Source organism: Canis lupus, chromosome 23, assembly GCF_011100685.1.
Source record: "Canis lupus familiaris isolate Mischka breed German Shepherd chromosome 23, alternate assembly UU_Cfam_GSD_1.0, whole genome shotgun sequence".
Classification (NCBI taxonomy): domain Eukaryota; kingdom Metazoa; phylum Chordata; class Mammalia; order Carnivora; family Canidae; genus Canis; species Canis lupus.
This window is the reverse complement of record NC_049244.1, coordinates 33,325,259-33,351,127: the sequence shown is the minus strand read 5'-3', so window position 1 is coordinate 33,351,127 and position 25,869 is coordinate 33,325,259. Positions and strand designations below refer to the sequence as shown.

General features: G+C 35.7%; 1 protein-coding gene across 4 annotated transcripts in view; it reads left to right on the top strand.

Moving 5' to 3' along the window:
- The window catches only part of STAG1 (stromal antigen 1), a 393,362-nt gene that overhangs the window by 351,790 nt on the left and 15,703 nt on the right, over nt 1-25,869 (top strand). For all 4 annotated transcript variants that reach the window (XM_038570965.1, XM_038570961.1, XM_038570962.1 and 1 more), the window contains 6 exons: nt 1,739-1,831; nt 3,785-3,959; nt 6,227-6,366; nt 9,347-9,448; nt 13,152-13,300; nt 13,988-14,116. In XM_038570965.1, coding sequence (XP_038426893.1) covers nt 1,739-1,831; nt 3,785-3,959; nt 6,227-6,366; nt 9,347-9,448; nt 13,152-13,300; nt 13,988-14,116 — 788 coding nt within the window. The remainder of the gene's footprint in view (nt 1-1,738; nt 1,832-3,784; nt 3,960-6,226; nt 6,367-9,346; nt 9,449-13,151; nt 13,301-13,987; nt 14,117-25,869) is intronic.

Sequence of the window (25,869 nt, the reverse complement as noted above, 5' to 3'; positions counted from 1 at the left end):
CCCATGGAACACAGTACCTGGTACATAATAAGCATTCAGCAGAAGATTGTATTTACCATTAAGTAGCCTCCCTGTTCCACATCATTCTCCATTCTGCTTAGAATATGATTCTTTAAAACAAAATTCTAGCACTCTCCTGATAAAGAATTCTTTTATAGTAGTTCTTTATTGCCATTAGGATAATACCCAGATGACTTAACAAGGGTTTTTAAATGATCTTCTATTTAAATGGAAATGGATCCTGTTTTCCTCTTCAGCTTTCTCTTTTGCTCTCTCCTCCCTATTTGTGCCCTAGTTGCAATAAATTAACAGCCTCTCAAAAGTGTGTTCAGGCTTCTGAACATTTTGTGCCGTCAGATACCTTTCACTATAGCTAGATAAGTTTTAGTTGTTCAAAACTCAGCTTACATGTTACCATCTTTGGGAACCCTTCTGTGACTACTTTTAACTCTGGATTAGGCTTTCCAACATAGTACTCCTTATATCCTATTGCAGCTGCCTGTTCTCTTGTCTGTTTCCCCTAATGTATAATGAATCTTTGAAATTAGAGAAGGTCAAAGAATGTTGAGTTTTGGTTGTTGGATGTTCATCTGCAGGAACAATAAAGGTTTTAAAGACAGTGTTCTTTTTACTGTTCTGCAAAAAAATGAGCTTATTCTTCCAAATACTACACTCATTTTAGCAAGAGGAAATAAATGTGTGTAATTTTTTAAGTATCTTTATTTGGGATGTGAAGATCCCAAAAGGGAGTGAGTTCTGCCATCTGTTTAAAAAAAAAAAAAAAAGTAGCTTCAAGAACTTTAGTTTAATAGAGTACTCTTTAAAAGTGATTTCTATATCATCCGCCTTTGCTAATTTAATAACTCTTCATTACTATTTTAAATATCTATGTCATTCTGAATTATCTTCATGTGTCTTCCTCATTAGTACAAATATGAGCTCTGACATCAGACAGTCTGGTTTCAAACCCTTGCTAATAATGACTACTTCTAATCAATACAAATACTAAATTATGTAACAGTAAGCCCTTCAAACCAGTGCCCAACACATTTAGGTGCTTGATAAATTTAAATTTCCTTTTATACTTTTCAAATGTTTCACATTGAATGTTATATGGCTATCTAATTAAATTCTGTTCACTCATTCAATTTTAAATTAGAGCCCATCCTATTATGAAGGTCCCTCCATCTCAGCTCTCTTTGCTACAGTAAATACCAAAAATTTTGAATACTTAATTACTCTCTGATTGGTCTAATACCCTGATAGGATGTTAACTCTTTGAAGGCATGGACGGTCTTAAAATTATTTTTCTCCCATTGGTATTTTGCAGAGTGCTAAGAATATGGGAGAAATTCAATATATATTTGTTGCTTAATTGATTTTTTTCAGTGTGCTGCTGTGCTCCCTCACCATACTACCAACTAACATGTATTTAGGAAGATTAATAATTTTAGTATCAACCCAAGTAAACCATACTTATAAAGGAAAATATGTTGGGAGAAACTATACTGAGCGTTCCTAAGCTAAATAGAATTGAGTGTTTGGGATTATCAGTTTTGCTGCCCCTTCCATTAGGATAACTAGGAAATAACTATATAATTTGGTTCCCAACAACAAAGTTGGTTTTATGAATTTCCTTAACAATAAACCAATTGGCTACTTTCCATTTATTATTTCTTCTGGATCATTTTTCTAGGAGATTGTAATTCATGTTTACAAATTTGAATGTGTCTTACAGGAGGATTTGTTGGTATTGAGGAAAACAGTGAAATCCTTTTTGGCTGTTTGCCAACAGTGCCTATCTAATGTTAATACTCCAGTGAAGGAACAGGTAAGAAATTATCAGTTAAGAGCTCTCAATAAAAAACAAATATACTGAATAATAAGATGTAATTTTTAATGGCAGTTTAGTGTACGAATCTGTCCCTAACATTTATGGAATCTGGAAAAGAGTATAGATGAATGAATATTTAATTTAACAAAGCAAGCTAACTAACTTGTTACAGGTCTTTTTACCTAGACAAGTATACTGTACTAATGATGTAGTTCCATAATTCCTAAGATTCCTAAGAATTCTGTCCTAAAACAGGGAGGTTTGGGGAGCTGGAAGAACTTCTCACACACACATGTAAACACTTCAGCCCACATGTCCAAACTCTGTCATTATCTCCTCAAACATCTGCCCTGGGGCCAACAAGTACACACACAGGTGATACAGTATGCGTAGGGAAGAGACTTGTGCAGGCTTTGGTAGCAGAATCAGGTCTCTTAGCGCAAGGAATCCCTGAGTCCCTGCACCTGAAAAGTAGGGGTATAAGTAGGTTTATCCCATCAATTCAATAGACTCTTCATTCCTTGGGTAGGGCAGCACAGCCCAAGGCAATACCATTTCCATGAAGTGATTTTGTGAGCTGTTTAATTATACTAGTCTGTTGGAAGTACTTTTATATAAAGTACTATTATATAAAACAAGATACTTTTTTTCATTTTTTTTATAATAATACTGGGATAGAAAATGGCTAGTTGGTCTAGTTAAAGAATACTGTAGTACTTACCCTTTGCTATCCCTTCTTACAAGTAGGTTATCACAGGTCTCTATTAAAGTTATCAGGATATAACTTTAAATGAGAACAGATATGGTCTTCCCTAAATCTTACTCTCTAAACCTTCTGAACCCCATCAGAGCTATCTGAAAGTACCTAGCTCAGGACATTTAAACCAAAAATTCAGTGTTTCTACATCATCACTGGTGATACTTCAAACTGTGGCCTCCATAAAATATATATACACTTTCTCCTGGATTCTCTTTATGCTCCCCTTTTCAAATGGCTCTTTCTAAGTATCTTTATGTAATTCATGATTGTGTAATCAGAGCATGAACTGCCATGATTCTCACTGGAGATGGATAGCCTAGTATACAACCATCTCCAAATACATACCAAAATTATGTTTTCCCATGGATATCAATATTTAGAAGGGGGTAAGTGAATGATTTTGAGTTATCAGAGTCCACAGTTATCCCACAACAAAATCATTTATAGTAAACTGATGACATAGGCTTATTTCATGCTATTCATTAAATAGGGCAAATTTGACAACATTAACTATAATACTTTTCTTTAGGGAAATTTTTTTTTTTTTTTTTTTTTTAGGGAAATGTTTTGAAAGTTCCCTTCTGTGATTAAATTTGTTGGCAAGCTTTCAGATCCTGGTTTCTATATGAATGGTCTTAAATTCAGTTTTAAATGTTAGAGGGGTTTTGTTTTGTTTGTTTTGCATTCGATTTTTTTAAGGAAGAATCCTAAGAAAAAAGAAGAAGAAGAAGAATCCTAAGTAGTAGCTTTAAGGTTTAGAGTACTGCATTGTAATTTGTTTGGATAATACAGTTTGTCTTAAGTTTTATACTTATTATTTAATTAAGCAATATATGATTGATTTCTAACCTCTGTCATAATTTATTATATTAATTTCATATTTCCAGAGTTGGCTTTAAGTCATTTATTTTTTAAGTTGAAATCAGAATCTCTTGACTATTTTGAATTAATACAGCCAAGTAAAAGAAATAGACTATATTTAGGGAGAAAAAGTCTTAAATAGGACTAGTAGTATTTAATGAGAAAAAGTAATTTCATTAAGTTTGGAAATTAAATAGTTGAAATTTAAGTATTCTATTTGTGCTATGGTATTGTTATTGAGGTGCACTTAATTTAGTATGTTTTCATTAACATTGATCTGACTTGTAGTTGTATTTATATATTACTGATGAATTCCCTTTGCATTGCAGGCATTCATGTTACTCTGTGATCTTCTGATGATATTTAGCCACCAATTAATGACAGGTGGCAGAGAAGGTCTTCAGCCTTTGGTGTTTAATCCAGATACTGGACTCCAGTCTGAACTCCTCAGTTTTGTAATGGATCATGTTTTCATTGACCAAGATGAGGAGAACCAGAGCATGGGTATTTGTAGCTCTTATCTTGTCAATGTTGACCTTTTTTTTACCAACCCCAAAAGATATCAGGAAATAATTTAAATTCAGCTCTAAAAAAGTAGAATTTCTCTCTTTTAAAAGGGTACCTGGGTTGCTCAGTCTATTAAGTGACTCTTAAGTTTGGCTCAGGTCAAGATCTCAGGATCGTGAGATCAGGCAAGCCTCGGGCTCCATGCTTGGCGTGGACTCTGCTTAAGATTCTTTTTCTTTCTCTCTCTTTCTCTCTCTCTTTCTCAAAATATAAATAAAAATAGAGTTACTACATTCTTGTAGTTCAGAAACCAACAAGAATGAAAATGTACACAGTGAAGTCTCCCTCCTTTAGAACAGTACCTTAGAGGTCTTTCCCTGACACTACATATAGAGCTTCTTTATTCTTTTTCCAATAGCTACAAAGTAATTTATTGTTTATAGCATATTTTATGTTATCCACCTCCTATTGATGTTTGGCTCATTTCCAGTCTTCTGCTATTACAAATTATGCTATAATGAGTAATTGTGTACATTTGTTATTTCCCACATATGTAAAATATATATGCAGATAGTTATGTTTCTAATTGAACTATGTCCAGGTTCATAATTTTTCTAAAGGAAAACATCCAAGTTCCTTTCTATTCCTGAATAGTCATCATATATTACTTAAATTAACAAAATATAAGATATTAAGTATTAAAAGATTGTTATCAAACCTCACCAGTCAAAATTTTGCCAAACCTGCATAATAATAATGTAGCATAATTAGACCAAATAGAAATAATTGTAAATAAGTGTTGCTTAGCTTATTTGTGAAATAGATGAGTTAGGATCTGTAGCATATCTGATCTGTGGATCTACTTGGTGCTATTAGAGTATTTTTTACTTAACAGAACATTTTAGAAAACACTAAATTGTGAAACAAAGTCTCTATTTAGGGTCCATTTTAATCTCAGGAGATAAAATTTATTTACTACTTGTTTTAAGCAAAAAGATTTCCAACTTCTCAAAGCAATGGTGCTTCACAGCAGGACCAATTAGTAAAAAGGAAAGAGAGAAGTTGAGTAAGTTCTTCCATGATTATACACATGTGAAGAGGGAAAGAAAGAACACTCTGCAACTAAGGGCAAGCCAAGACGTGAGAAAGTGCACATTTTAACAAATGTGTCAACATCTGAAGCCTTGTGAAGAAATTTTTTCTAGGATTTAAAATAGACACACCAGTAGGGCCTGAGAATTAAAAAAAAAAAAAAAAAAAAAAAAACACCTGAGGAAGAAACACTACTCATTTTGAAAGAATTTAATAGAAAGCTTTGTTTTAAAAATTGTGTATGTGTAGGGGCAGCTTGGGTGGTTTAGCATCCCAGTTGGTCAGTTAAGCGTCCAACTCTTGACTTCAGCTCAGATCTTGATCTCAGGGTCATGAATTAAAGCCCTGTATTTGCCACTCACCCAGTGTGGAGCCTACAGTTAAAATATATGTGTGTGTGTGTGCGTGCATGTGTGTGTGTGTGTGTGTGTGTAGATATAAATGGTTTGCAAAATATATCATGCTGATAATGTAACCATGTTAAGGACAAGCACTGAAAATTAACATCTCTATTTATTTCCATCACTCCCCACATATTTCCTTCTAAAAGAAAGCCTTTCCCTATATCTTAAAAATTTCCAGAAATTTCTTCTCTGTTGAAATACAGCTAGTAGCATATAAAGAATATTGAAATGAGAAGAGATAGCATTTTTAAGGTAAACAGACAACAGTATATTATAAAAATATAAGAAAAAAACTTATCTGTGGTTTGCTTATCTTAGTCTTTGTTATGACAGTTTCCTAGATGGTAAGAACCTTTGTACCTACTAAATGTTTAATAAGTGTATAACTAGGGCACCTGGGTGACTCAGTTGGTTAAGTGTCTGCCTCTAGCTCAGGTCATGATCCCAAGGTCCTAGGATCGAGTCCTGAATCAGGCTCCCTGCTCAGTGGGGGAGTCTGCTTCTCCCTCTCCCTCTGTTCCTCTTCCTGCTTATGCTTTCTCTTTTTTTCTCTCTCTCTCAAATGAGTAAATTAAAAAATCTTTTTTTTTAAGTGTATAACAATAGCACCCTAAAATAATCAGTTCAGGTAACAGTTTTTATCTTACTTAAAACTGAATAGTACTGTTTGTAAAGTTATAAGTTGGTATTTGATTATACAGATTGTCTACATTGTTTTACCTTGGATGAAGAGCCAAAGTTCATAACCAATTTATTTTCTGTGGTTAGAGGGTGATGAAGAAGATGAAGCTAATAAAATTGAGGCCTTACATAAAAGAAGGAATCTACTTGCTGCCTTCAGCAAACTTATCATTTATGATATTGTTGACATGCATGCAGCTGCAGACATCTTTAAACACTACATGAAGGTATAGTTTCATAGTCTTATTTTTTTCCTTCCATCTAAGTGGTACAGAAATCTGGACTTAAAAATGAAAAGATAATAAACTAAATTGACAGGTAACTATGTATTGTTGATGATTTTCTGATATATATAAGATTTCTCTCTTTTATAGCTTATAAGCTTTTCGTCAGTCTATACTATTATATCAACCCCATGAAGTAGAATATCTTCACATTTATTGAAAGAACATCTTATTTTCATGAGGTATAAAGCCTCTTGATCAACATGGAAGAAACCTAGTCTTTCTTATGACATCTCTTCAAGACATTTTTATAAATATGTCTGCTAAGTACCATGCCGCCTGCCAGGCACTAAAGTTACAAAGATTTTTAAAATTCCTGCTCTAGGGGCACCTGGGTGGCGCAGTCAGTTAAGCATCTGACTCTTAGTTTTGCCTCAGGTCATGATCTCTTGGGTCTTGGAGTTGAGCCCTGCAATTGGCTAGGGAGTCTGCTTGAAGACTCTCCCTCTGCCCCTCCCACTACTTGCACTCTCTGTCTTTCAAATAAATCTTTAAAAAAATAATAAAATTCCTGCTCTTAAGTAGTCTAAAGCTGAAGATTGTCAACAATTAGACAATTGTATTATATCGTATAATAGAGGTATGCATAGGGGTTTCGGGAAATACATAAGAGACACCCAACTCTAAAGAAATAGAAGGATTAATAGAAACTGCTTAGAAGTGACTTCTGAACTAAGTCCAAGATGATAAGCATAAATTAGTAAGCAAAGAAGTAGTGGGAGGACTTGTGGGCAGATTGAAGTTCATGGACAAAGACATAAAGGAATGTGAATTTTTGGGAGTAAATGCAAGTAATTTGATGTAGCCAGATAGATTGCTTATGAGATTGGAGCCAGAGGTGAGATTTAAAGAATGTGTCGCTAAACTATATGCTGTGTGAAGCCTAGATTTTTTCTTGAGGGGCGTTAAGAAGGTGTTGAAGGTTTTAAACCATTCTTTATAGGACGGGATTTTGATAGGTACCTACCTTCCTGGCTGTTTGCTCTGCTTTCCTTAAGCTCCATTTTGTTTCTGACCCTCCAAAAAAGTAGTGCTCAAAAATCTTTATGACAGGCACATCTGTTTTTGCCTTGTTCTTCTGTCACAAATAGTGTTTTGCCCATGTTCAGAATATTGCCCGCAAGCCGCATTGATTCACTCATTTGTGTCTTTATCCATGTTTAGTTACAGTCCAGTTCTAGTTGTGACATAGTAACTAATTCATCATATTTTGCTGAACAACTGCAGTATGAGCCCTGTGCTGATAGAAATCTTTAAAAAATGTGATTTCTGCATTAAGGAGCTTATAGAATGATAGAGAAACTGAAATACAAACATAATATTATGTAGCATGGTAATAATGAGTGGCTGCCTGTGTTCTATGCCATTTATGTTTGAGACACTGTTCTAAGGCTTGTACATATTTTCATTGATTTCAGTAATCCTTTTAGGTAGGAAATATCATCATTTACAGATAAGGTAATTAAAGCTCCAAGAGGTTAAGTAACCTTCAAAGGTCATTTAACTATTATAAGTAGCAAAGACGGAAATTTGATTCTAGGTTTGTCTAGCTTCAAAGCTTAGCTCTTCCCATTTGACCATAAAGCCTCAGCATGATTATTATAGTAGTAGATGTACAAATTACAAAGTAAGCATAAAACAGAGAGAGAGACTTAAGTGAAAGACACCTGAGAAGGCTTCCTAAAGTAATGTGTAAACACAGTTTGAGTGCATGAATATGACCTTACAATGGTTTTTCCTTTTTATCCCTTAACAGTACTGTGTTGGTTTCAAGAAATGAGCTTTATCCAAAACTTATTATCATCCTTAGCAATTTTTGCACCTCTGCTCATTATAAGCTTTAATTTTTTGAGAATATTCTAATAGTTATTTGCTATTCTTTGTTTTATATCCTCAGTTTATGAGGCTTTTTGCCCCAGTTTTCCATGTGACCACTGCAAATATTAATTTATTGGAGATGTGCCTGTTGAACCACCTCAGTATATTAAGATATCGTTTTCTTTTTTACACCTCACATCATGGAAACATACCCATCTTTTTGAAAATTATAAAAGCCCAATTGCCAAGCTAATATACTCACTTCTTCACCTAGTTCATAGGTTTTTAGGCTTTAGCTTGGAAATAATATCCAGATTTAGTGGTTTTAAATAAGGTTTTTCCTAATTATTTACTCACAAGAAAAATTCTTAAAACCTGTGTCAAAAAAAATTTGAATTATAAAGAAATTAAATACTTCTCAGTCACTATTGAAGAAGTCAGTGTTTTAATTTTTTATCTTAGAATAGTAATATATAGACATATTGGGGAGCAGGGAATGACATAGTACACAGAGGTATTAAATGAAAGGTCTGTTACACCAATCTACCTTTCCCCTTTATTTAGGTCCACTACCCACAGACAAGCAATTTTAAGTGTTTTGGTTTGGGACACCTGGGTGGCTCAGCGGTTGAGCGTCTGCCTTTGGCTCCGGGCGTGATCCTGGAGTCCCTGCTGCTTCTCCCTCTGCCTATGTCTTTGCCTCTCTCTGTGTCTCTCATAAATAAATAAATAAAATCTTTAAAAAAAAAAATAAGTGTTTTGGTTTTAGTTCTTTATGAAGTTTCTACCCACATTCGGTTTCTTTATTTGTCAACTTTAAAGTGCTATTGAAGCCATGTTACAAAGAATAAGGAATTTTATTTACATATGTCACTTCCTCCCCTCCTGGAATTCCTAGTTTTTCAGTGAATGTTAGTTACTTAATAATCTTAAATATCAAATGTGTATTCCTTCAACTTTAGACAGTATCTTTTATCTCTGATATGTTTAAGATGAAGAAATTAAACACTTCTGAGCTCCCCCTTTACATTCTTTCACCAGTTCACTATTTGTCTCATGAAATTTCAGTAATTTTAAATCTGTGTTTTCTTTCTTTTTCTCACAGTATTACAATGACTATGGTGATATTATTAAGGAAACACTGAGTAAAACCAGACAGATTGATAAAATTCAGTGTGCCAAGACCCTCATTCTCAGTTTACAGCAGGTAAGAAATCTGATGAAAAGAAAGAGTTAACGAGTACAATTAATGTTATTTAACACTTTTATGTGTTTAGTATGTCTTACTCATTTAAACTAGGTCATTGTATCAGTACATTACTATGGATACTTTATGATATAAAGACATGTGTTACAGGTCTTTTCTGTTGAAAGATAATCTTACAGTTCACATTTCAAATAGGTGAAATCCTAAAGTGATCTATTCTTGGACCAGATGAAATGCCAAACAAACTTAAAAAGTAATCATTTAAATAGAAAAATCTAAATATTTATTTTAAAAATATTTAATGAATAAAGGGCAAAAATAGCATTCAAATAAGAAAATAAGTCACGTATGTTATGTAAATAAGAGTCCCTAATAAATGCCTAGTGAATTAATACAGAGATTTCAAGAGATGGGTGGGGCTATAGGTATGAGTATATAAACAAATACAGGGACTCCTGGGTGGCTCTGGCTGAGTGTATCTGCCTTTGCCTCAAGGTATGATCCTGGGATAGGGATGGAGTCCCCACATCCGGCTCCCTGCAGGGATAAGCTTGCTTATCCCTCTGCTGATGTCTCTGCCTCTCTCTCTCTTGTGTCTCTCTCATGAATAAATAAATCTTTAAAAATAAACTTAAATACATTTATACTTCAACACACTGAACAAATGTTAAATGAGTTCAGGGAAATATTCAATCTTATGTAACAGATCCTACAAATCAGTGACAAAGATAAATCCTGTAGAAAAGTAAGCAAGGAATATGAAAAGCGGGATGCCCAGGTGGCTCAGCGGTTGAGCAGTTGAGTGCCTTTGGCTCAGGGCATGATCCTGGAGTCCCAGGAGAGTCCCATTTCAGGCTCCCTGTGGGGAGCCTGCTTCTCCCTCTGCCTCTCTCTCTGTCTCATGAATAGATAAATAAAATCTTAAAAAAAAAAAAAAAAAGGAATATGAAAAGCCAGTTTTCAGAAGAGGAAACCTTAAAAACCAATAACCATATGAAAAGAGGCATAATTTCATTAATAATGAAATACAAGTTGAAACAAAGATATTTATCAGTTATGGGCAGATTAGCATGAATGTAGATGATTGTTAAAACCAGTGATTGGGACGCCTGGGTGGCTCAGCGGTTGAGTGTCTACTTCTGGCTCAGGGCGTGATCCTGAGGTCTGGGATCAGAGTCCCGCACTGAGCTCCTTATAGGGAGCCTGCTTCACCCTCTGCTTATGTCTCTGCCTCTCTCTGTGTCTCTCATGAATAAATAAATAAAATCTTAAAAAAAAATACCAATGATTGATAAAATTGTGGAGAAAAAGATCATTTGTAAAAGAAATTGCTTTTACCTTCTTGAAATATAATTTTGCAGGCTATTTCAAAATTGAAGATATATACTCCTTTTAAAAATCACTATTCTTGTTGCTAGGTATCTGCATCGGTACATGCAGGTACAACAGAGATATGTATGTAAAAGATGTTTTATTGCAGGAAGTCTGTAATGTTGAAAAATTGGAGACAGTCTAAATGTCCATTAGCAGAGGAATGGTTAAAGTGTGATACTCTGAAATAGCTAAAAGATTTTCAAAACAAAATATTAAGTGAAAAATAGCAAGTTTCAGAGAAAGAGGAACCTTCTTACACTTAGTGGGAATGTAAACTGGTGCAGCCACTCTGAAAAAACAGTATTATGGAGATTCTTCAAAAAGTTAAAAATTTTTAAAAATTTTTAAAAATTTAAAAAGTTAAAAATAGAACTACCATATGACCCAGCGATTGTACTTCTGTGTATTTACCAAAGAATATAAAAATACTAATTCAAAGAGATACATGTAACCTGATATCTATATTATATATATTATATATTATTATCAATAACAGCCAAATTATGGAAAGAGCCCAGATGTCCATTGACTGATGAATGGGTAAAGAAGATGTGGTATACACACACACACACACACACACACACACACACAACAGAGTATTACTCATCTCCGAAAAGAATGAAATCTTGCTGTTTGCAAAATGATGTGGAAGGAGCCTAGAGACTGTTGTGCTAAGTGAAAATAGAGAAGGACAAATACCTATGACTTCTCTCATATATGGAATTTAAACAAAACAGATGAATATAGAGGGGAAAAAAGAAAAAAACAAAAACAGGGCAAGCCAAAAAACAAACTCTTAACGATAGAGAACAGACTGAGAATTACTGGAGGGGAGGTGGACAGGGGGATGGGCTAAACGTGTGATGGGTAGTAAAAAGGGCTCTTGGAATGAACACTGGGTGTTGTATGTAAGTGATGAATCACTAAATTCTACACCTAAAACTAATATTGCGCTGTATGTTAACTAACTGGAATTTAATTAAAATTTTGAAAAAGAAAATAATTTGCAAGTTTCAGGACAAAATACATAGTATAGTATCATTTATATTAAAAGTCTTACATATATATATTAATACGTCTAAACTGGTCTAGAAAACCTTGAAACTTAAACATTGTTTACTTGGAGAGAAGAATGCTAATGGGAAAGAGGAAGAAGAACTTTTATTTTTTATATTCCTTTAATTTTGCACAGAGATATATTTTCTTTGTATTCATTGTAAGTGTAAATTTTAAAATTTAAGGCTATTGTGTACAACCATCTCTGAAAACATTTAGAAGGTGAAGAATTTATAATTACCTGTGAATAAATTTGAAAATGTTTGGAAGAACTGCTGTTTCTAATTACAGCACTGTAAGTAGTTCAGGCCAATATGTTGCTGAAGAAAACTGAAAAGATGAACAACATAATTAATAGAAGTATTATTTTAATGGAATGGTATGATAAAAGTGAATTGAGAGATGGAAGATAAGGAAGTGAAAAAAACAAATGTAAAGAATACTTTTCAGGATTTTTGCCAAAAATATTCAAAACAATGTATTGATAGCTGGTATAGAAGATTGAGTTAAGAAGTTAGTTTTTTGTATTGGGGGGGTGTGTTTAAGATGCATGCATGTAGTAGAAGGAATAGTTAAGGATCAGGGCAGAGCAGTAAGCACAGGAGCTAAATTGCTGAATACGTAAAATGGAATGAGATCTAGTACATAAGGAGGGAGTTGCTTTAGAGGAAAGCCTGGACTATTAATCTCTCATAATAGGAGGGAAGAGAGATGTGTACAGATAAATTTAAGTTTCTGACCTTGGTGGTAGAATGATAGCTTTTATATTCTTTAGTACTTAAGGATATTCAGTTGTTGTTATTTTGACACAATATATGTAATGTGTGTGTAATTTATAAAACTCCTCCATCCAGCTTAAGAACTTTTTTGTATATTTTGATTTGGGGTGGGAAAACCACCCCATATATCCAAATGTCTTCTTTTACATAATGTTCTTGTCTAAGATATAATAAGTGAAAAAATAAAGTTCTGAACCCTATATTTCATATATTGCTGTCCCTATAAAAACAATAAAAAGAATACATGTTTATGAATACAAATATATTTCTATAAACATATTTCCTTTCCCCAGCCCAAAATATATTATCTTTTGTTAAAAAGAAAATTGGAGATTTTGGAGAAAGGGAACAATGTGGCTACAGTTCAATGCTAGAAGGGAAATAAATATTTTACCATATACCTTTTAAATATTTTTAAATTATATTACCTATTTTAATAATAAATAAAATATTTCTTAGCTGTAGGTTTTTTCCTCTTTTTTTCTTTCAATCAGTTGTTTAATGAACTTGTTCAAGAGCAAGGTCCCAACCTAGATAGGACATCTGCCCATGTCAGCGGCATTAAAGAGTTGGCACGTCGCTTTGCCCTAACATTTGGACTGGATCAGATCAAGACACGAGAAGCAGTTGCCACACTTCACAAGTGAGTGAGCTGAATAAATACTTTCTGTTTTAGAGAATCTGGTTTCCTGAATTTAACTGAAATAGCTGTTATTTGACCCATAGTGGAAAATGATAAAATTTTTAAGTTATAAGTACTTTACAGATTGTGTAGTCTGGTGAGTCTCAACTGGGAGGGCCTTTTTAATTTGAAAAACACTTTGCTGCCTATTTTTTCAACTTACAAAGTAAAGAAATTAAAGTTTAACAAAATATTCTTATCTAGGCTGTCAGAATGTTATGGGAGACAAGGGTTTAAAAACACTGTGCAATACTGATTTGGTCTTTCACTTATTTCATAACTGAAAATTGAATGACAGAAAAAGTTAAATACCTCACACAGCTGTTTGATACCATGACCAATTCTGAGAACCAAATTTGCTGATAATCTAACTACCTTTCCAGGATATTGTGCTACCCCTACAAGGTGCACATAAGAATTTAGCTTTGTTTAACAACTTAAAGTTTTTTACTATAAATAATAGAAATATTATTAGGTACATATGTCCTACAAATTAACATTGTTTTACACTTCAAATTTATCAAATTTATTAGATTTTATTATATTCAGTGATGATTTTCCTGCCTACCCAACTTTGAAATTCTAGTCCATTTAGAGAACTATACCACCTACCTGGAAAAATAAGGTGATACTTATCTTTTACTTCAGGGATGGCATAGAATTTGCCTTTAAATACCAAAATCAGAAAGGACAAGAATATCCGCCTCCTAATCTGGCTTTCCTGGAAGTACTGAGTGAATTCTCTTCTAAACTTCTTCGGCAGGACAAAAAGACTGTGTAAGTTGTTTTTATCATGATACCCTTGTAATTTTAATCTTTTTTTTTGAAAAATGTTAATCATCTAGATGTAATTACTGTTGATAGCATAAGCTCTAATAGTTAAGGAACTATAGTTTTCTTTCAAGCGTTTATACAGTTCTTTTTTTGCTTGCCTTTAGTACTCTGGAATTAAATAAGGGAAATGATTTCTTACTCTACAACTCAAAGAAGTAAGGACATTGACTTAGCCTTTGTGTAACCCATTCTTTCTTCCTTTTATATTAACATATTTTAATTTTATAAGTGACCCTTGAACAGCATGGGTTAGGGACATCAACCCCCTCACAATCGAAAATCGTATAGAACTTTTTTTTTAATTTAAAATAAATGAAAAGCGTATTCATTAGGTTTTAAATTTCAAACTTCTTTTTTTATTTCATTTTTAAATTTTTATTATTGAAGTATAGTTAACATACAATGTTATATTAGTTTCAGGAGTACCAACACAGTGTGACTCGACAGTTCTATACATTACTCAGTGCTCACCATAATAAGTGTAATAGTTATGTCTGTCGTCATACAACATCATTACAGTATTATTGACTATGTCCTCTCTGCTGTACTACATGTAAGTTTTGACTTCCCAAAAACTTAACCTTTAATAGCCTACTACTGACTGTAAACCTTATTGATAACAGTCAACATATTTCATGTTACACATATTATATGCTATATTCTTACAATAAAGTAAGCTAGAGAAAAGAAAATGTTAAAGTCATGAAGAAAGAAATATATTAGCATGGTGTATTTTTCAAAAGAAATCCACATATAAGTGGACCTGCACAATTCAAACTCACATTCAAAGGTAAACCGCATTTTTTATTTGACTTGGTTCAAGAAGATTTTCTTTTTCAGCAGTTTAAATAATATATGCAATTTTTCATTAAAAAAAATATTGATGGGATCCTGAATTTTAAAAATTGGTAGGAGGGTCAGTCAGTTGTAATAATAAGCTAAATGAACAGAAATTTGGAGCGACAGTGAAAAATTTTATAAATATGAGTGCTAATTCTAAGGAAAGATGTCGACTTCATGTTGGTCAGAAAATATTTATTAAGCCCCTCATCTGGTCAAGTAACGTTCTATGGCTGTTGTTCTAGTAAGGCCAGACAGTGAACAATGCAAAGTGTCTGCCCCTAGAAAGCTTTTGATTTGATGCAGAGAGACACAACATAAATATAGGAACAAGAGTCTCGGGATCCCTGGGTGGCGCAGTGGTTTGGCGCCTGCCTTTGGCCCAGGGCTTGATCCTGGAGACCCAGGATCGAATCCCACATTGGGCTCCTGGTGCATGGAGCCTGCTTCTCCCTCTGCGTATGTCTCTGCCTCTCTCTCTCTCTCTGTGACTATCATAAATAAATTTAAAAAAAATTAAAAAAAAAAAAAAAAGGAACAAGAGTCTCAGGCACTGAAATAGAATAATGTAATAGAGAACAAGTGATATTGGGATTTGTGGGGGTGAGGTGGTTTGAAAACTTTTTTTATATAGGCATTTACAGGTATACATTTTACACTGAGCATTACCTTAACTGCATCTCATAGATCTGGTAGCTTGCATTTTTGTTTTCATTCATCTCAAAGTATTTTTTTTTCATTTCCCTTGTATATTATTTTATCTATTGGTTATTAAGGAATATTTTGTTTAGTTTCCCCATATTTGTGAATTTCCCAATTTTATTTCCATTATTGATTTCTAATTTCATTCCATTGTGATTGAGAACATGCTTTGTATAATTTCAGTCCTTTCAAATTTATTGAGGCTTGTTTTACAGACCAACATATTTGCAGAATGTTTCACGTATACTTGGTAATATGTATTTTTCGGCTGATGTTGAGTTACGGTATTGAGATAGCTATTAGGTCACATGGCTTATAATTTTGGTGTTTTTTTTAATACTGCTCAAGTCTTCTATTTCTTTGTTAATATTTTGTCTAGTTGTTCTATCCATTATTGAAAGTGGGGTATTGGAGTCTCCCCAACTATTATTTCTGAGATTTTATTTTTCCTTTCAATTCTGTCACTTTTTGCTCCGTATATTTTGGAGCTAGCTCTGTTGTTCAGTATACATGTTTATAATTGTTATGTCTTCTTGATGGATTGACTCTTAGATATCATTATAAAATGTCCTTCTCTGTCTCTAGTAACTTTGGTCTTAAAACTTATTTTGTCTTGGGGTGCCTGGGTGGCTCAGTCTATTGATTTCCCCTGCTCCGGTCACGATCCCAGAGTCCCAGGATCAAGCTTGGCATCAGGCTACCTGCCCAGTGGGGTCAGCTTCTCCCACTCTCTCTGCTCTTCCCCCTGCTTATGCCCAATCACTCTCGCTCTCTCTTACTCACTCTCAAAGAAATAAAATCTTTTAAAAATATATATATATATTTGTCTGATACTATTGTAACCATTCCAGCTGTATTTCAGTTACTGTTTGCATGGCATACCTTTTTTTCCATCCTTTCACTTTCTGCCTTTTTATCTTTGAATCTAAAATGTGTTTCTAATAGATAACATGTAGTTGGATCATTTTTTGTGTGTGTTTTTTTTAATCCAGTTTATGCCATTATACTGTTTTTTATAGCTCTTTGTTTTTTTCCTCCTTTCCTGCTTTATTTTAAATGAAGTGGATATTTTCTAGCATAACATTTTACTTTCTTCAAAAAATACTTAATTATACTTTTTTAGTTATTTCCTTAGTGGGTTTTTTGTATTTGTTTTCTTTTTTTTTGGGGGGGGGGGGGTAGGCCTTAAAATGTGCATCTTACCAAAATTTCTTTAAATTTATTCTAAGGAAGTATAAAAGCTTTACTCCTATATAGCTCCATTTCTGTTTTCCCCCTTTGGTGTCATTATTGTTACACAAACTACATCTAAATATGTTATATACCCAACAATACATTATAATTTTTACTTGATATAATTGTATGTCTTTTAAATACACTGAAAGAAGAAATGGAGTCAAGTATATATTTATTATAGAGTTTGTTATAATAACCTTCTTATTTACCATTTCTCTTCATTTCTTCCTGTGGATTTGAAATATCTGACATCATTTCCTTATGCTAATACATCTTTGCTCCCACCTACTTCCTTTTGTGTTTACTGTCAAATATATTACATTTCTCTGTTATTAGCTCAACAATATAGTAATACATATTGGTTTTATATAATTGCTATTTAAATTGGTGAAAAGAATAAATATGCAATTATATTGTCCTTTTTTTTTTTTTTTTTTTTTATTGGTGTTCAATTTACTAACATACAGAATAACCCCCAGTGCCCGTCACCCATTCACTCCCACCCCCCGCCCACCTCCCCTTCCAACACCCCTAGTTCGTTTCCCAGAGTTAGCAGTCTTTACGTTCTGTCTCCCTTTCTGATATTTCCCACACATTTCTTCCCCCTTCCCTTATATTCCATTTCACTATTATTTATATTCCCCAAATGAATGAGAACATATAATGTTTGTCCTTCTCCGACTGGCTTACTTCACTCAGCATAATACCCTCCAGTTCCATCCACGTTGAAGCAAATGGTGGGTATTTGTCATTTCTAATAGCTGAGTAATATTCCATTGTATACATAAACCACATCTTCTTTATCCATTCATCTTTCGTTGGACACCAAGGCTCCTTCCACAGTTTGGCTATCGTGGCCATTGCTGCTATAAACATCGGGGTGCAGGTGTCCCGGCGTTTCACTGCATCTGTATCTTTGGGGTAAATCCCCAGCAGTGCAATTGCTGGGTCGTAGGGCAGGTGTATTTTTAACTCTTTGAGGAACCTCCACACAGTTTTCCAGAGTGGCTGCACCAGTTCACATTCCCACCAACAGTGTATGAGGGTTCCCTTTTCTCCACATCCTCTCCAACATTTGTTGTTTCCTGCCTTGTTAATTTTCCCCATTCTCACTGGTGTGAGGTGGTATCTCATTGTGGTTTTGATTTGTACTTCCCTGATGGCAAGTGATGCAGAGCATTTTCTCATGTGCATGTTGGCCATGTCTATGTCTTCCTCTGTGAGATTTCTGTTCATGTCTTTTGCCCATTTCATGATTGGATTGTTTGTTTCTTTGGTGTTGAGTTTAAGAAGTTCTTTATAGATCTTGGAAACTAGCCCTTTATCTGATATGTCATTTGCAAATATCTTCTCCCATTCTGTAGGTTGTCTTTGAGTTTTGTTGACTGTATCCTTTGCTGTGCAAAAGCTTCTTATCTTGATTAAGTCCCAATAGTTCATTTTTGCTTTTGTTTCTTTTGCCTTCGTGGATGTATCTTGCAAGAAGTTACTATGGCCGAGTTCAAAAAGGGTGTTGCCTGTGTTCTTCTCTAGGATTTTGATGGAATCATGTCTCACATTTAGATCTTTCATCCATTTTGAGTTTATCTTTGTGTATGGTGAAAGAGAGTGGTCTAGTTTCATTCTTCTGCATGTGGATGTCCAATTTTCCCAGCACCATTTATTGAAGAGACTGTCTTTCTTCCAATGGATAGTCTTTCCTCCTTTATCGAATATTAGTTGCCCATAAAGTTCAGGGTCCACTTCTGGGTTCTCTATTCTGTTCCATTGATCTATGTGTCTGTTTTTGTGCCAGTACCACACTGTCTTGATGACCACAGCTTTGTAGTATAAGCTGAAATCTGGCATTGTGATGCCCCCAGATATGGTTTTCTTTTTTAAAATTCCCCTGGCTATTCGGGGTCTTTTCTGATTCCACACAAATCTTAAAATAATTTGTTCTAACTCTCTGAAGAAAGTCCATGGTATTTTGATAGGGATTGCATTAAACGTGTAAATTGCCCTGGGTAACATTGACATTTTCACAATATTAATTCTGCCAATCCATGAGCATGGAATAATTTTCCATCTCTTTATGTCTTCCTCAATTTCTTTCAGAAGTGTTCTATAGTTTTGAGGGTATAGATCCTTTACCTCTTTGGTTAGGTTTACTCCTAGGTATCTTATGCTTTTGGGTGCAGTTGTAAATGGGATTGACTCCTTAATTTCTCTTTCTTCAGTCTCATTGTTAGTGTATAGAAATGCCACTGATTTCTGGGCATTCATTTTATATCCTGCCACGCTACCAAATTGCTGTATGACTTCTAGCAATCTTGGGGTGGAGGCTTTTGGGTTTTCTATGTAGAGTATCATGTCATCGGCGAAGAGGGAGAGTTTGACTTCTTCTTTGCCAATTTGAATGCCTTTAATGTCTTTTTGTTGTCTGATTGCTGAGGCTAGGACTTCCAGTACTATGTTGAATAGCAGTGGTGACAGTGGACATCCCTGTCTTGTTCCTGATGTTAGGGGAAAGGCTCCCAGTGCTTCCCCACTGAGAATGATATTTGCTGTGGGCTTTTCGTAGATGGCTTTTAAGATGTCAAGGAATGTTCCCTGTATCCCTACACTCTGAAGAGTTTTGATCAGGAATGGATGCTGTATTTTGTCAAATGCTTTCTCCGCATCTAATGAAAGGATCATATGGTTCTTGGTTTTTCTCTTGCTGGTATGATGAATCACATTGATTGTTTTACGGGTGTTGAACCAGCCTTGTGTCCCAGAGATAAATCCTACTTGGTCATGGTGAATAATTTTCTTAATGTACTGTTGGATCCTATTGGCTAGTATGTTGTTGAGAATTTTTGCATCCAATGTTCATCAGGGATATTGGTCTGTAATTCTCCTTTTTGGTGGGGTCTTTGTCTGGTTTTGGAATTAAGGTGATGCTGGCCTCATAGAACGAATTTGGAAGTACTCCATCTCTTTCTATCTTTCCAAACAGCTTTAGTAGAATAGGTATGATTTCTTCTTTAAACGTTTGATCGAATTTCCCTGGGAAGCCATCTGGCCCTGTACTTTTTTGTCTTGGGAGGTTTTTGATGACTCCTTCAATTTCCTGCCTGGTTATTGGCCTGTTAAGGTTTTCTATTTCTTCCTGTTCCAGTTTTGGTAGTTTGTGGCTTTCCAGGAATGCGTCCATTTCTTCTAGATTGCCTAATTTATTGGCGTATAGCTGTTCATAATATGTTTTTAAAAACTTTTGTATTTCCTTGGTGTTGGTAGTGATCTCTCCTTTCTCATTCATGATTTTATTAATTTGAGTCTTCTCTCTCTTCTTTTTAATAAGGTTGGCTAATGGTTTATCTATCTTATTAATTCTTTCAAAGAACCAACTCCTGGTTTTGTTGATCTGTTCCACAATTCGTCTGGTCTCGATTTCGTTGAGTTCTGCTTGAATCTTTATTAACTCTCTTCTTCTGCTGGGTGTAGGATCTATTTGCTGTTTTTTCTCTAGCTCCTTTAGGTGTAAGGTTAGCTTTTGTATTTGAGTTCTTTCCAGTTTTTGAATGGATGCTTGTATTGCGATGTATTTCCCCCTCAGGACTGCTTTTGCTGCATCCCAAAGATTTTGAATGGTTGTATCTTCATTCTCATTAGTTTCCATGAATCTTTTTAATTCTTCCTTAATTTCCTGGTTGACCCTTTCATCTTTTAGCAGGATGGTCCTTAACCTCCACGTGTTTGAAGTCCTTCCAAACTTCTTGTTGTGATTTAGTTCTAATTTCAAGGCATTATGGTCTGAGAATATGCAGGGGACGATCCCAATCTTTTGGTATTGGTTCAGACCCGATTTGTGACCCAGTATGTGGTCTATTCTGGAGAAGGTTCCATGTACACTTGAGAAGAATGTGTATTCAGTTGAGTTTGGATGTAAAGTTCTGTAGATATCTGTGAAATCCATCTGGTCCAGAGTATCATTTAAAGCTCTCGTTTCTTTGGGGATGTTGTGTTTAGAAGACCTATCGAGTGTAGAAAGTGCTAGATTGAAGTCACCAAGTATAAGTGTATTATTATCTAAGTATGTCTTAACCTTGGTTATTAATTGATTGATATATTTGGCAGCTCCCACATTCGGGGCATATATATTGAGGATTGTTAAGTCCTCTTGTTGGATAGATCCTTTAAGTATGTTATAGTGTCCCTCTTCATCTCTCACTACAGTCTTTGGGGTAAATTTTAGTTTATCTGATATAAGGATGGTTACCCCTGCTTTCTTTTGAGGACCATTTGAATATTAAATGGTTCTCCAACCTTTTATTTTCAGGCTGTAGGTGTCCTTCTGTCTAAAATGAGTCTCTTGTAGACAGCAAATAGATGGGTCCTGCTTTTTTATCCAGTCTGAAACCCTGCGCCTTTTGATGGGGTCATTAAGCCCATTCACGTTCAGAGTTACTATTGAAAGATATGAGTTTCATATGAGTCCTCATGATATCTATTCAGTCCTTGTTTTTGTGGATTGTTCCACTGGACTTCGTCTTAAAGGGGAATTTTAAGAGTCCGCCTTAAAATTTCTTGCAGAGTTGGTTTGGGGGTCACATATTCTTTCAATTCCTGCCTGTCTTGGAAGCTCTTTCTCTCTCCTTCCATTCTGAATGAGAGCCGTGCTGGATAAAGTATTCTTGGTTGCATGTTTTTCTCATTTAGGACCCTGGCCTGCCAGGTCTCTGTGGAGAGGTCTGCTGTTACTCTAATACTCCTCCCCATAAAAGTCAGGGATTTCTTGTCTCTTGCTGCTTTAAGGATCTTCTCTTTATCTTTGGAATTTGCAAGCTTAACTATTAAATGTCGAGGTGTTGAACGGTTTTTATTGACTTTAGGGGGGATCTCTCTATTTCCTGGATCTGAATGCCTGTTTCCCTTCCCAGATTAGGAAAGTTTTCAGCTATGATTTGTTAAAATACATATTCTGGACCTCTGTCCCTTTCGGCGCCCTCGGGAACCCCAATTAAACGTAGGTTTTTCTTCCTCAGGCCGTCGTTTATTTCCCTTAATCTGTCTTCATGGTCTTTTAATTGTCTGTCTCTTTTTTCCTCATTTTCCCTCTTTGCCGTCAACTTGTCTTCTATGTCACTCACCCATTCTTCCACCTCGTTAACCCTCATCGTTAGGACTTCTAGTTTGGATTGCATCTCATTCAATTGATTTTTAATTTCTGCCTGATTGGATCGAAATTCTGCAGTCATGAAGTCTCTTGAGTCCTTTATGCTTTTTTCTAGAGCCACCAGTAGCTGTATAATAGTGCTTCTGAACTGGCTTTCTGACATTGAATTGTAATCCAGATTTTGTAACTCTGTGGGCGAGAGGAGTGTTTCTGATTCTTTCTTTTGAGGTGAGGTTTTTCTTCTTGTCATTTTGCTCAGTGCAGAGTGGCCAAAAACAAGTTGTATTGGGAAAAGGAGAAAAAGGAGAGAAAGAAGGGAAAAAAAGAGAAAAAGAAAAAAAGGAAGAAAAAAGAAGAAAAAGAGAAAGGAAAAATGGTGGGGGAAGCAAACAGAAATCAAAAAGCAAAAAAAAAAACAAAAACAAAACACGGGGGAGTATCTTCTGATTCTGTATGCTTTAAGTCCCTTGACTTCCCCTGGAACTTGGCCGTCTAGCTGGTCTTCTGGGGGAGGGGCCTGTTGTGCTGATTTTCAGGTGTTAGCACATGGGGGAGCTGCTCTGCCTCTTGCCTGGTGCAGGGCTCAGTGGGGGTTGTTTACCCAGTTAGGCCCTAGGAGGATCAACCGCAGTGGCACCGGCCAGCTCTGGAGCCCTGGATTCAGCTCCCGCAGTAACTCCGGATCTCTCCGTCTGCAGGGCCTGGATGCTTTGGGGTCGGGGCTGCTGATCTGCTCAGCTTGGGCAGGAGCGTCCTTGCTGTCCTGGGCCCTCCCGGCCTCTGCCTGTCCCGGTTGAGGCCAGATCTGGGCGTTGTCCCCGGCGCCCTGTGCTCACGGGTCTGCGCTGTTGGATTCGCGCTCCCGGCCGGGAAGCCCCCTCCCCGCGGAGCCACCGCCCGAGCCCCTCCTAGCTGCTCCCAGGTCCTGCCATGCGCTTGCTGCAGCCCTTTAAGGAGCTCGGTGCACTCTCCCTGGGGCGAAGGTGTCTGTTAGTGTCCCAGGGAGCCTGAGGGCATCCCTGCCCTCCTGGGTCCTGCTCTAACTCCCTGTGAGCCCCTTTCTGTCCGGGAAGATTGGTGATGCTCCTGCTTCTCCGGGACGGTGCTTTTCTCTGCTGGGGGCACTCGCCCGGCCTTAGCCCGGCTCCTTGCGGGGCCCCTCCCCCTTGGATGCCTTTTGTTTCTTTATTTCTTTTTCCTCGTCTTCCTACCTTGATAGAAGTGTGAACTCTTCTCACTGTAGCATTCCAGGTGTTCTCTCTTGAAATCTCAGGCCGAATTCGTAGATTTTCAGGATGATTTGAAGGTTATCTAGGTAATTTGGTGGGGACAGGTGACTTGGGGACCCTACTCTTTCGCCATCTTGCCCCTCCCTCTTCATTCTTTATATATATTTTTAGTTCTTTGAATATTTTTAAATAATAGCTTTATAACCTTTATGGACCACCATTTTTATCGCTCATTTTTTACTGCTTTATATAGGTCACACTTCCCTATTTATTTGAATGTCTCATAATTTTTTGTTGAAAACTGAACAGTTTTGATAATGTTGCACGTAGGATATATTGTGAAATAATTTAGCTACTCATGATACTGATTTGCTGTGCCCCTAGATATTGATGTTGTTTGATCATTTGTTTAAAGACTTGGATGAACAAACTCTTTGAAGTCTGTTTCTCTTGCAGTGTGCATGCAGTCTCTGCTGTCCCTACTCAGATTTTTTTCCTCTTGTTTATCATTTGGCTTAAATACCTAGGAGTCACCCCTATATCAGCATTAGACTCATTAATCAAAAGTTGCACTTAAACCTCCTGGGTCATTTAGATTTTTACTTTTTACTATTTGAGATATGTGTGGCTTTTGAAGGCTGCTATCACAGTTAGGGGGTTTACTTTGTCCCATGGTCAACCAGACTAGCAGCTTGGAAATTCCCTCTCTGATTGCTCCTGAGAAGGGCAGCCTTGGGTATGTGCAGTCTTCCAGACCAGGGAAGTATGTGATTTAAATTAATGTATTTCAATTTGGTTTTATTTGATTTAGCTTAATTTTTTTTTTGATTTAGCTTAATTTTTAGAGAAGTTGTGGTTCACAGCAAAATTAAAGGAAAGATACAGAGAATTCCCATATATCCCCCTACCCTAGCCTCCCCATTGTCAACATCTACCACCAAAGTGATACTGTAGTTACAATTCATCAATCTACCTTTGACCCATCACAATCACCAATGTTCATGATTACATGATTACATGTTCAACATTACATCAAGTTCACTCTTGATGTTGTACATTCTGTGGGTTTAGACAAATATCTAATGACATGCCTCCATCATTATGGTATCATGGAGTATTTTTTTCACTTCCCTAAAAATCCTGTTCTGCTTGTGCATCCTTCCTCTCCTCCCTAATCCCTTGCAGTGATCATTTTACTGTTTCTATAATTTTGCCTTTTCCAGAATGTTATATAGTTGGAATCACAGAGTATGTAGCCTTTTCAGATAATCTTCTTTCACTTAGTAATATACATTTAAAGTTCCTCAGTGTCTTTTTATTGCTTAATAGCTCATTTCTTTTTTGTGTTGAGTAATATTCCATTGCCTAGAAGTACCCCCAAATGATTTATCCATTCACCTACTGAAGGACATTATTAGTTACTTTCTAGTTTTGGCAGTTATGAATAAAAGTGCTATGAACATCCCTGTATAAGTAATTGTGAGGACTTAATTTGTCAGGTCTTTTGAGGTGTGTGATTGCTGGATCACATGGTAAGAGTATGTTTAGTTTTGTTATAAACTGCCAAACTGTCTTCCAAAGTTGCTATACCATTTTCTGTTCCCACCAGCAATGTATGAGAGTTTCTGTTCTGCATCCTCACCAGAATTGGATAGTGTCATTCTGTGTTGTGGTATTTCATTTTAATTTGCATTTCCCTAATAACATATGAGGTGGAGTATCTTTTCATGTGCTTATTTGCCATCTGTATATTTTCTTTGGTAAGGTATTTATTCATATCTGAAGGCCATTTTTCAATCAGGTTGTTTTTAAGAATTCTTTGTTAGATAGCAGTTCCTTTATCATATGTGTATTTTGCAAATATTTTCTCCCAGTCTGTAGTTATCATCTTTCTCTAGACAGTGTCTTTTGCAGAACGAAAGTTTTTAATTTTAACTCCCACATCAACAATTACTATTCCAGGGACCTTGCCTTTAGTGTTGTATCTAAAAAGTCATTGCCAGGATGCCTGGTGGCTCAGCAGTTTAGTGCCTGCCCTCCACCCAGGGTGTGATCCTGGAGTCCCAGGATCAAGTTCCACATCAGGCTCCCTGCATGGAGTCTGCTTCTCCCTCTGCCTATGTCTTTGCCCCCGCTCCTCCTCCCCCTCTCATGAATAAATAAATCTTAAAAAAAGAAAAAGTCATTGCCATACCCTGGGTTATCTAGGTTTTCTTCTATATTGTTTTCTATAGATTTACATTTAGGTTATTAATCCATTTTGAGTTGATTTTTGTGAAAGACAAAAGGTCTGTCTGGATTAATTTATTTGCTTATGAACATCCAGTTGTTCTAGCACCACTTACTGAAGAGACTGCCTTTCTTCCATTTTATTGCCGTTGCTCCTTTTGTCAGAGATCAGTTTGACTATATTTATTATTGAATCAATTCATTTAATAGATACAGGCCTATTCAGATTGTCTGTTTCTTCTTGTGTGAAATTTGACAGTTTGTGTATTTCAAGTAATTGGTCTCTTTGATGTGGGCATAGAGTTGTTTGTAGTATTCCT